This window comes from Ipomoea triloba, chromosome 8, assembly GCF_003576645.1.
Source record: "Ipomoea triloba cultivar NCNSP0323 chromosome 8, ASM357664v1".
Lineage (NCBI taxonomy): Eukaryota > Viridiplantae > Streptophyta > Magnoliopsida > Solanales > Convolvulaceae > Ipomoea > Ipomoea triloba.
The window spans coordinates 16,472,237-16,484,630 of NC_044923.1; the positions used below are offsets into that span (position 1 = coordinate 16,472,237).

At 38.5% G+C, this 12,394-nt stretch overlaps 1 protein-coding gene across 1 annotated transcript; it reads left to right on the forward strand.

The window, feature by feature from the left end:
- Positions 1-6,028: 6,028 nt before the first annotated feature.
- LOC116027472 (deoxynucleoside triphosphate triphosphohydrolase SAMHD1 homolog) lies at positions 6,029-11,722 on the forward strand. The gene is made up of 19 exons (XM_031269125.1): positions 6,029-6,410; positions 7,296-7,333; positions 7,463-7,485; positions 7,975-8,081; positions 8,165-8,216; positions 8,292-8,376; positions 8,625-8,715; positions 9,015-9,050; positions 9,156-9,223; positions 9,311-9,373; positions 9,539-9,594; positions 9,719-9,792; positions 9,890-9,982; positions 10,068-10,169; positions 10,304-10,384; positions 10,472-10,569; positions 10,705-10,720; positions 11,133-11,243; positions 11,350-11,722. The coding sequence occupies exons 1-19, from the start codon at positions 6,174-6,176 to the stop codon at positions 11,455-11,457; spliced, it is 1,539 nt and encodes a 512-aa protein (XP_031124985.1). The 5' UTR covers positions 6,029-6,173; the 3' UTR covers positions 11,458-11,722.
- Positions 11,723-12,394: the final 672 nt, after the last annotated feature.

Consider the following 12,394-nt stretch of genomic DNA (forward strand, 5'->3'; position numbering starts at 1 on the left):
GACTAGCTTAGTGTTCAAGGCTGAGTGATCTTTTGTACAAAGGGATTAATGCAAACCTCCTTATGAGTTTTAAGGAGAAGAGTGAAGTAGGCTTGGTTTAGCAGAACCACTATAAAAATCTCTTTCTCTCTTTATTTTACTGCTCACATACATATTCTATCACACACATATCATAAATTTTAATAAGAACAAAAATAGGTGTAAACCACTAAAAAGCTAGGGGTTAACAATTCCGTTGTGCACTCTCAACTATTCGTTGGAGTAACCTTTTGATTTACTTGGACGAAGCGTTAAAAATTTTCGAAAACATAACATGTTCCCATTTTCTTTTAGGTGAAACAAAATGTTTCTAATTTATATGGGTCCAAAAAGCATGTTCCCTTGTAGTCAAAAGATATCTTGTTGTTAGGTGTACTTAGAGAGTGTGACCAAAAGCTCTTTTCAGAAAAGGACAATGATATTTCCTTGTATTGAACATGCGTCTAAAAGATTATTATTGTTTTTGTTGTTGTTGTTATCACTAGTACAAATATGATCATAAAAATATAACAATTTGTGTATGTTGTGATAAAAACCAAACGCGTAAAATGACATCATTGGTAATTAAAATGATACTGTTAAATTCCTTTTTTTTTTTTTTAATTAGAAGACTATATGCGTGTTAAAAAAAAAAAAAAGAAGACTATATGCGTATGTTGTAAAAATACAACAAACGCATATAGTCATGCATTTTAAAAAAACAATAAAATATCTATGTCGGATATATAATTATCTGCGTATTTCCTATAATATGTTATTATTATTATTATTATTATTATTATTATTATTATTATTATTATTATTTGTTATTATCTACATACACACATATAAAATATTTTGTATAAAGGATATTTATGTCGTTTGAATACTTATTCCATTTATATTCCTTAAAATAATCAAGCAATGTAACAATTCCCGAATTATATATATATATATATATATATATATATATATATATATATATATATTTCAGAAAATTCTTGAATTATATTTCTTCAACAAAACCAAACATTGGAGTAGAATTTTTATTTTATTCCTTATTTATTCCATTCATTATGGAATAACATTCCTATTCATTCAAAATCTATTTCGTGAACCAATTAGCTACAAATATGTTGTGAGAGCTTAAAGGAGTTTTTTATTCCTTTAAATATTGTTCATTGTTTTTTTTTTTTTTTTTTGTGGATTGAAAAGCTTAGTGTAGTGTAACGAGAGAAAATTGGCAAATTTCTATATGGACCATGAATATAATGTACATTTTAAACATATATTAAATGTACATTATTTATATATTGAATGTATATTATTTGATAATATACAAACGATTTAATACAACAAATGGTCCTCTGATTATTGGGCTAGTACTCCTTTTAGTCATCGACTTTCAATTTAACCAAACACGTACGTTGATTTTCATTTTTACTCAAATAGTCCTCTATTAAGATTTATGTTAAATGGTGTTAAATCTAGTGGTATTATCGTGAAATTAATTAATATGATTATGATTACCTCTAATGGAGTGATGGGGCCATGGGACCCCCGGGCCTATTTTATTGGACTAAGCCTTGGCCCAAGTGGGGGTAGTGAAAGAAATGAGGTTGGACTCAAATCTTGTTAGGCTAGGAAGGCATGCGACGTGGGCGGCATGTATGGAAGCAAGCAAGAGGGAACCCGAGAAGGAGGGGTGCATGGCAGTGGCGGCTGGGGTATGTGCCATGACGGTTGGGGTACGGCCGTGCATGTAGGGGGTGGTAACGGACGTGTACATGGTGGCGGGGGGTATGGTTGTGCATGCGGGGGGTGGTGACAAACGTGTCCATGGCAGCTAGGGGTATGGTCGTACATGCGTGGGGTGGTGACGGACGTGCGGCTGGGGATAGGGCAGCTAGGCACGTCCCGTGGCGGCCGAGCACGTCCCATGGCGGCTAGGCACGTCCCGTAGTGGCTAGGCACGTCCTGTGGCGGTTGGACATGTCTCGTGGCGTGCTAGGACATGGGTTACGACGGCTAGGTACCGGTGAGGGTGTACGAGGGATGCATGGCACCTGGGGGTGTGATGAGTGAGGGTATGAGATGGCGTGTGGCGGCGGTACATGCTGTTGGTGGCGGGGTACGTCTGGCCGGCTATGCAAGGGCAGCGGGGTATGCGTCGCGAAGGGGGTACCACCATGCAATGGTGGTGGTGTGTACGTGCCAAGCGGGTACGACCTTACATATGAGTGTGCGCTAGGGGTGGTGTCGAACGGTGGGGGTCGTTGGGGGTAAGACCACGTGAGTGGTGGAGGAGCTCGTGCCTATGGGTCCGTAGAAGTATGTGGTCCTGGATGGTCTCCCAACAGTATAAAAAGGTAGGTCTCCGGTCTGTTTAGGACATCATTCAAGGGCACAAGGACTTCTTTGGTCAAGTGGGTTGAGCCTTATCCATTCCAGCAGAGGGACAAGGGTCAATTCCCTGCCAATGTGTAATTTATTATTTATTGTTTATTATTTATTAGTCCCCTTTTATTAGTTATTATTCTTTAGCCTCTCATATTTTATATATTGTCTGTTTGGCCCCTTTGATTTTATATATATTATTTATTAGCGTCTTTATTTTTGGACCGCCATCTTAGGCCCTTGGGCAAGTATTTATGGGCTTTGTACGCATTTTATTGGGCCTCACGCCCTAATTAGTAATACTATTATTCTCCTATCTTGCTTGATATCATTATACTTGGTTTATGGTGGACCTGGTCCCGATAAAACCAACATTGGCACTGTCTGTGGGGAACGCTGCAACGTGCCCCTTAGCACTTGCATCACAAACCACTAGATCGCCTCATTTCTTATTTACCAAAGCGTTGCATATAATATTTGTTCCCTACATTATGGGCGGGCAAACTTACTAACCCCCCTATGACCAGCTACCGGTCGCCCGTCGATTCATCGGTGACCTATCCAGCCAGCCACGGTGTTCCAATGGGCTTGGGATGACCCGTGGTGTGGCGACAACACCTCGTCGGAAGGGAGGCGAAGTATTGAAGGTATATATGTGCGTGGCTTGGGTGGTGGAGACGTGTTGATGCAAGCGAATGGCTACATGAGGGCCGTTGGTCCCATGGCGACATGACAAGGTGTGCATGGTAGGGTGCAAGGTAGTGCAATGCAAGGCCCAATGGAGAGGTCGTGCAAGGCGGTGCAAGATAGATGGAGGGGCAGGATGCGGGGCACTGGGTGCCACCGACGCACCGAGGGGGTCACTAGAAGGCGCGGCCACCGCCCGAAGCCGTGACTCCCTAAGCGCCGGCTACGCCCTCACGCGCCCCGGCAATGTGCTCGATCGCTCGGGCGTGACCAACTGCCTAGCTTGGGTGCATGCCAGGGAACGCTAGGCCCAAATCATCCATCTCATTTCTTGTTTACAAAAGTGTTGCATCTAATATTTGTTCCTTATATTCTGGGCGGGCACATTTACTAACCCCCATGACCAGCCACCTCTGGCGGGCTTGGGGTGCCCCGTGGTGTGCGACGGCACCTCGTCGGAAGGGGGGCACAGTATTGAAGGTGTAGACGTGCGTGCTTTGGATAGTGGAGACGTGTTGACGTAGGCGGATGGCTGCATGGGGGCGAGTGGTCACATAACAGCATGACAAGGCGTGCATGGTAGGGTGTAAGGTAGTGCAAAGCAAGGCCCAATGGAGAGGTTCTGCAAGGCAAGAGGCAAGGCGGTGCAAGACATGATGAAGGTACAGGACGCGGGGCACCATGTGTTGCCAGCGCACCAAGGGGTCGCCCGGGATGGCGGTTAGTTGTGTCATTGCCCTCGCCCAAGGGCGATCAGGCGTGACCAACCGCCCAACATGGGCGCATGCCAGGGCGCGCTAGGCGCACGCCTGGCTTATCTCAACCCATGAGGGGCTTAGGCATCCTGACATGTGATGTTTGGCGGCTTGGGGAGGTAGTTGAGGTGGTTGACGACATGGAATATGTGGGGCGCGTGCCTAGTTGGGATCGACAGGCTTGGGATGACTTACACATGGGTGGCTCAGGATAGGCTACTGACAGTATGGGGGGGGGGGGGGGAGTTGGTTTNACATGGGTGGCTCAGGATAGGCTACTGACAGTATGGGGGGGGGGGGCGAGTTGGTCCGTATAAGACACACCTCAAGACACAGCTACTCCTCTGGTCAAGTGGTCGGCTCTCCTCCGTCCTACTAGCATACCTGGACCAAACCCTTAGTAATATATTTAGCTCTATTTATTTACTAGTTTCTTAGCTTGAGTTATTTATTTTATTTGGGTCAGTATCTCGGACTTTGTATATATTTTTATTGGGCCTCACGCTTTGATAATAAGATTGTTATTTTTCTACCCCGTTCTATATTCTTATACCCGATCTATGGTGGAACTAGTCTCAATAAGATCATCAATATCTAAAATTGTAACAATATAATCCTAAATACATGCATATTAATAAATATTTTAATTGACACCAAAAATAATTTTAAAAACTAAAAATGTCAAACAATCAACAAATTAAATAAAGTTTAGCACAACTACACGAGGCTTATCTCAATGGCTCAAGGGTCACCTTAAAAGTCCTGCTCCAATAACAAGGTGAAAAGACATGAAGAGTCATTGATTGAGAAGTCCAAAAAAATTCTCAAGAGGTGATGAAAACTTTGAGCAAATTGCCATTTTGGTCCACTGACTATAAGGGTCCTCTTAATTGCAGTCCACGACTTTCAAAAGTGTTAATTGCATAACCTGACTATCCAATTTTTGTCAATTTTGGTCACTCCAGCCAAATTGCCAACAAAATCTCAGCGGAATTTCCTAAACCCTAAAATAACAAGGGTATTTTGGTCATTTCACATTCTTGTCTTCTTCTCCGGCAACCTCCCACTTTTTCTTGCATTTTTCCGGTGACGCCTTCACGATGAACAGAGTCGCAGATCGACGACATCACTCCTAGGCACATTATTTGCCATTCCGCACGACGCTTTCTTCCCTTTCTCTGCAAAAATGTCACTCTCCGTTAAACACTTCATTATTTTCTGTTTAGTTGTTCTCTTCGCCTTTCTATCGCCGGTAAACGTTGCCGTCTCCGATCAGATCCGAAAACCTCTGGGGATCCGTCGGGTCATCATTCGCAACCTACAACCCGACTGCGGCGACATCGAGTCTAAATCTCAGTGCCTACAGAGCCCGAAATGCCGGTGGTGCCACAGCGACGCCATAGATGACTCTTGCTTCGCCATTGTGAAATTAGTTGCCGTATTAGATTACTTTTCAATGCTCTGGTAAAAATTTTGAGATCTATGTTTTACTGTGCGAGGCTTTGAGATTTCTATTCTTTCGATTTTCAAATCCCCCAATAAAATAATGAAGTATGGACTATGGAGAGAACTTATTACATTAAAAAAAATCATGTTGTTACGTATTAGGCGTCGCCGGAAAAATTCCAGAAAAAGTGGGAGGTCGCCGGAGAAGAAGACAATAATGTGAAATGACCAAAATACCCTTGTTATTTTAGGGTTTAGGAAATTCCAGTGAGATTTGGCCAGCAATTTGACCGGAGTGACCAAAATTGACAAAAATTGAATAGTCAAGGTATGCAATTAACACTTTTGAAAGTCGTGGACTGCAATTAAGAGGATCTTTATAGTCAGTGGACCAAAATGACAATTTACTCTGAAAACATTTTATGCATAGACTATTAGGTGATTCACAGTTTATCTCTTTAAGCACCTTTGAATAGAAATTCTGGGAGTTTAAGATTAATCCTCAAGTAGGTTGAATGTATAAAGAAAATAGAAAAAAAAAAAAAAAAANAAAAAAAAAAAAAAAAAAAAAAAAAAAACTGGCACTAGCCACTAGCCATTATCCACCACGCCACCACCCTAAAGATGTGGCCTCTATTAAAATGTGAGTAACCGTGTGATATTGCTTAAGTGCAATTCACTCCATAAAACTCATGAGGCGGCGGTTAACACGTCATGGCACGCGCTGGCATCCTCGCGTGGAGAGAACCTTTTTATTATTTTGTTCTGGCGGCATCACTTCACCACTACTCCAAAATTCCTGTACCCGACGCCTCTCCCTCTCCCTTTCTCTGACCTCAACACTGCGTCTCCTCCTCTGAATATATATAGATGACACGCAACCGCATTCTATCATTTCGAACTTCAAACCCCTCCGCCGAAACAGAAAGCGCGAGTTTTCTCTCTGTCTCTAGAACCTCTCTGCAGCGGTTTCCTCGAAGAAGATCAGAAATGGTAGCTTGCAGCAACGACGCCCTTCCGAGCTACAGTTACTCCTTGCCTGCCGATGATCGCCGATTCTCCAAGCAAGTTTACGATAACGTTCACGGAAACATCTATCTCGATCCTGTACGCTTCTCCAAACTCCGTTTTTATGCTTTTTGCATGCCTGTGACCGTTTATTATATATGTTTTGAATTCCTGCTTTTTGTAAATGTTTGAACTGTTGAAAGTTAAGAGCGGTTGATAATTCGAGGTTGTCGGTTTTGTTTCTGAGCTTTCGATTTCGGTTGGAGACTGCACTGGCGTATACGAAATGACAAGTGTGAATGTGAATAGGAGGAGGATTTTAATCATTTTATTGATCATGCATGCCTGCCTGCCTGCCTTATACGCTACTTTGTATGAATTTTAGACGTAAATCTATGCTTTAAGTAATGATTGTTTAAATTAAATTAGTTCTATTTGTGAAGTGATTAGAGTGAAGATATTTGAAAATACAGAACACTCGGTTGATTGTATTTTGTATGTTTTTTTTTGGTTAAATTCTTCCTTGGGGAATGATCAGTGAAAACGACTAGACATGGAAACGAATATTAATTTTTAGATGTTAAAAAAATTTTAGGTGCACATTTTTTATAAACATTTACTTGCACGTGTGTTGCGGGAAGCTTGCTTCTGTCCTCGAAATTGTTTTACAGAATATTCTATTTAGCTTCTGTTCTGATTATATTTTTATTGGAAGTCAACAGTATTTTATATAATGAGAATACATCGCTTTGAATTAAGTTGTCTTTTAAGGTACATGTTTTGTTTCATTTAATGCTCGGAGGAATTCTCAAAAAAAAAAAAGCTCATGTCAGAAGTGTGAATGCTGAGTAACTAAAGGAAAGTTGTCTCAATAGTGAAAAAAAATAGAGAAGAGCTACCAGCTGCAAGCATACATTCTATTACTTGGATCTAAAATTTTCACAGTTTTAGTACTTATGAATTTATGATTTCCACTAATTGCAGCTTTCTCTGAAGTTTGTGGATACAGAACAGTTTCAGAGGCAAGTTTAATCGTTCTGGAATTCTCTTCCTTAGTTCCTTTCCCACTTTGCAGTATGCAACAGATTTTTTTTTTTTTTTTTTTTTTTTTTTTTTTTACTAACATTTTTTTTTCTCTTGTTGTAGTACAGGCTTCGGGATTTGAAGCAACTTGGTGCGTTGTCAATTTTTATCGTTCAGTATTCACTTGTATCTAAAAAGTGATACTTTAAATTTCTGCAATTCTAAATCCTGGAAGGTGTGAGCTTTAAAATGAAAATATTTCTAGCTTTTAAGTAAAATTGCTCACACAGTGCTTATGTGATTGATCACTAATGTACAAATACTGTCCATCCTGTTATTCATTCAATCTAAACATACGCCTTAATTGGTAAAGGATATTGCTCATTAATTTTCCAAATATATGTGAAAGTCTTCTGCTTGATGCCAATATGGTAACTTATTTAAGAAGCTATTTGATTCTGTTGTGTGATGAGTATCTGGTTTATGGGAGATAATTATTTGGTCTTTGCATCAAATGTTGTTCCATGTGCTACAATAATGTCTTCTGTCAAGAAGTTCATGCCTTCATTAATTCCATTATATGCTCTGTTTTATGTGTCACAATACTATGTGACCAAGTCAGCTTCATCTTTGTGTGTAGGCCTTACTTACTTTGTTTACCCGGGGGCTGTGCACTCTCGCTTTGAGCATTCACTTGGTGTCTATTGGCTGGCTAGTGATGCTATAAACAGACTTAAAGCCAGTCAAGTGAGATTATATTCATGTTTTGCTATTATTCTAAGCATGTTGTTGCATAGACCATTCATAGTGCATGCATGTTGTCCTTGTAGGGTTCAGAGCTTGGCATTGATCCATTTGATGTTCAGACAGTGAAACTTGCTGGTAAATCCATTTACTGCTCTTCAAACAATTTTTCTTCAACTAAATTCTTCTTATGTTTTTCTTGGTTGTATCTAGGATTACTGCATGATGTCGGTCATGGGCCATTCAGCCACACGTTTGAGCGTGAATTTCTTCCTCGAGTTCTTAATGGCATCAAATGGTATTTCTATACTGTTCCCTAAAATAAATTGGATTGTCTCCATACATAAGACAAACACAAAGATTTGATCCAAGAGCGAATTCTCTAACCATTTGATCTGCTTTGTTATTTATGTATACGATTTTCTTCACTTTTTTCTATATAACAAGTATTCTTTGATCTATATCCATCATCCATGGAAACATACTATTTTCATATCTCAATGTAGTCATCTTAATTAACTCTTATTATAAATGAAATTTATCAAGGTCCCATGAAGATATGTCTTTGAAGATGATAGACTACATTGTTGATAAACATACCATTGACATTGATTCTGAGAAACATAAGAAAGTGAAGGTTTGTTTGTCAATTATATTTCCTCTCTCTGGCTTTATCTGCTTTTCATTTGTTTTTGTACTCTTACCTCTTATTTCTTTGTTTTGTTTTGTTTTGTGTTTTATTTTCCCCTTGTTCCATCTCTTTGATGTCTTTTGTATAGCAACTGGACTCTGGGGCACTTGTTTTGGAGTCTCTTGTTTTTTTTGCTTTTATTGTTTTTGTTTCCCTTTTAGATTTACTCTTGATTGCTTTATGTTAGAGAACCATAGTTTTTACCTTCTCATTGCATCATCATGTACGTCTTGTTACCAATGCAGGAAATGATAATTGCTTCTGAGAGTGATCAATCTAATGTAAGTAAATTGCTATGGGGCATATATTGAATAAAAATCATTTTTACCACTTAGTAAATAATGTACAGTATGTTCTAACCCGCTTTTCGGTCTTTTCCTACACAGAACTTGAAAGAAAAGCAATTCTTGTATGATATTGTTGCTAATGGGCGCAATGGCATAGATGTTGACAAGTAACAATCTGCTTATGACTTTCTTTTGATGTGACTTCACACTCATAATAATTCTTAAAGAGTTACAGGTCATTAATGTTCTTTCAGATTTGATTATATAATCCGTGACTCTCGGGCTTGTGGTCTTGGTTGCAATTTCCAGTTTGAAAGGTGTAAAATTTGTACCCTTGCCCTACTTCTATCAAGATTTCTGAAATACTTAATGAGGGCCTTGAATTTTCTTACCTATAAGAATGAAATACTATTTGAATTTAATTTCAATCAATTTATACCCTTAAGAAGCAATCCTAAAGAGCTGTTACCCTGCTCATTTAGAATTTTCGACACAATGAGGGTTATGGACAATGAGATATGCTACCGCGCAAAGGAATGTTAGTACTTGCTTCTATTCCCTCACCTGAATAGGACAATCCCTTTATTGCCACTGGTTTTCAGTTGAGGTTTTTTAAAAAAAAAAAATTCAATTAATAATAATAATTTGATCATTTTGCTCAGATCTTACAATCCACAAGCTATTTTATACACGGGCTGATTTGCATCGAACAGTTTATATGCATGCAAAAGTGAAGGTGACTCATAATTCATAAATAAAATTTTTTCCAATTTGGACAGATTGCTACTTATATGCTCTAACCATTTAATTCTTTATTTTTGTTCCTTTTTCAGGCTATTGAACTAATGATTGTTGATGCCCTGGTAAAGGCAAATAATTCTCTTAAAATCACATCCTATATTGATGAACCATCTGAATACTGGCAGGTTGGATTTGCCTATTACTTGTCTTAATCCATTCACTTTGTTGAATATCTTAAAACTATGGTCTCTTAATGCCTGCATATTACAGTTAGATGACACGATAGTGAAAACTATTGAAACCAGTTCTTGTCAAGAACTGAAGGAATCCAGAGATCTCATCCTTAGAATTCGAAGAAGGGATTTGTACCAGGTATACACTTGAGAAAAGACAGGTGCAGATAAAAGTTGTTGATCAGTGGTTCTATTATCACTTCTTCAGTCTCTAAATACTGTTTCAAGCTAACTATAAGGCAAGTCCTGAAGTATTTTTTAAATGTTCAATAGTTCTGTAATGAGTTTGCTGTACCAAAGGAGAAGCTGGAGCATTTCAAAAATGTCACTTCTCAAGATATAATTTGTTCCCAGGTCTGCAACATTCACTTGCTATGGTGTCTATAGTTTGCGCCAATTGCCATCAGTGCAGTCTCTAATGGACCTTTCTCTATCATGCAGAATTCTGATGGAAGTGCACCTATGCTAAAGGAGGAAGATATCGTTGTAACTAATGTCAAAATTGATTTGACTCGTGGAAGAAAAAATCCGCTTGAATGGTATGTACAGTAGGAAGACCATATCTAGGATGCATTTACTATGCACTCTCATAACCAGTGATTGTCTTGTACTGCCATCTAAATCATACTCTTTCTATTCTGCTTTTTTCATGATCTCCCATTTCTCCAATCCAGCATCAATTTTTTCAAGGTATTTCAATTCCTTCCTCATCTGTGTTATCTGGTTTTCTTAGGTGTTTCTTTTTGCCTACTGATACTAGTATGGACCAGAAGAGTTTGTTTAGATTTTTATCTAGGAAGGTTGAGCATTAGTTATTGTTTAGAAATTAGAATAGGTTGTATCTTGTTCAAAGAAGGTAAGAATACTAAAGACCCCTTCCCTTCAGTATCAAACCCCAGTGATGAAGTTAGGATTATTCTAAGCTCTATTTGAAAAGAAACCCATTACCTGAAGTGGTCCTGAAAACTATTTGGTGCTTAATAAGTAGCTTAGCTGATTTATACTTTTGTAATTGTAAATATAATACGAAGTATAATGTTCGCAGGTGGAGCTTATATATGTCTAATAAATGCCACACGGATTTAATGTTTGTTCTTTTCAGGATTTTGAAAGTAATGAGAAGTTTCATATCAAAGATGATCGTGTCAGTCACTTGCTTCCAGCATTTTATCAGGACATGATCGTTAGAGTTTACTCCAAAAAGCCTGATCTGGTCCATGCTAACATTTTCTTTTTTCCCCGTTTCTTACTGAGGAAAATAGAGAAGTCACATTATTTTTTTTTACCACCATTCTCTAAGTTTTGATAAAATCGTACAGGTGGGAGCTGTGTCAGAGGCCTTCGAGAACTTTCAACTCAAAACATATGGGACGAAAACCCAAGTGCATGCTACGCCGGATAAGAAGAAACGCCCAAGGTATATATAGTCATCACTTGTAGGTGGGGCTTATATTTTCAGAAACTTGTCATGCACCAAATCAGATAACACTAATCCTCATAGTCTCACTATTAGATGTTTAAAAGAACGTAGGTGTACAATTTTTGTACTGTATATATTTGTCCTCGGATCCGTCTTTAATTGTAAACATGCTAGTTGTGTTGTTGATCCGACTGACGCACTTCTAATACAGAATTACAGATTAATGTTTTTCACTTGATATAAACACTTGGAAGTGTTAGGTACTTTTTTCACTTGGAAGTGTTAGGTACTTTTTTTTTTTCAACTTTGACTGTTGTTCAGAATACTGCAATGCATGGTTTGAAAAAAAATCCATGGAGAGATATGTTTTTTAATGCCTCTTATTGAAGTTGAATTAGTGTTGAAGAAAGTATATTTGAAACAGAGGCCTCAATACTCAGAGAGTTATGGTCAACGTAAAAAGTCCAATTTTCAAAAACTAATGGAATTCCAACTAACTGAAACCAGCTTACCTTTCATCTTTGAAAAGAAATATATATAATAGGCAGTGTTTGTTGTATGGATTTAAACCTTTCCACAACCGTCTCAACCTCACAAATGAAGACTGAAGAGAGTGCGAGAATTACAATCACAAGGAGAAAGCAAAGGAAGAGTCCGTCAAACACGAAATCCCCAAACCTTTGATTACGATTGTTTAAGTTAGATGTAAAACCATATAGGATATTTTTCGATGGTAATATTTTTCTAATCCAATTTGCCAAAGAAAATGGGTTTAATTGCCTTTTGTTCAATTTAGTCATTTGTACCTTAGGGGTGTATTCAATCGTGATTTTCGTTCATGGATTTTTAAAGACCTTTAAGAACTTATATGTTTAGTGGTATACAATTCAACCTTTTAGAGAGTTTTTTTTAAAAGTCAGACGATATTCAATCAAGATTTTTAA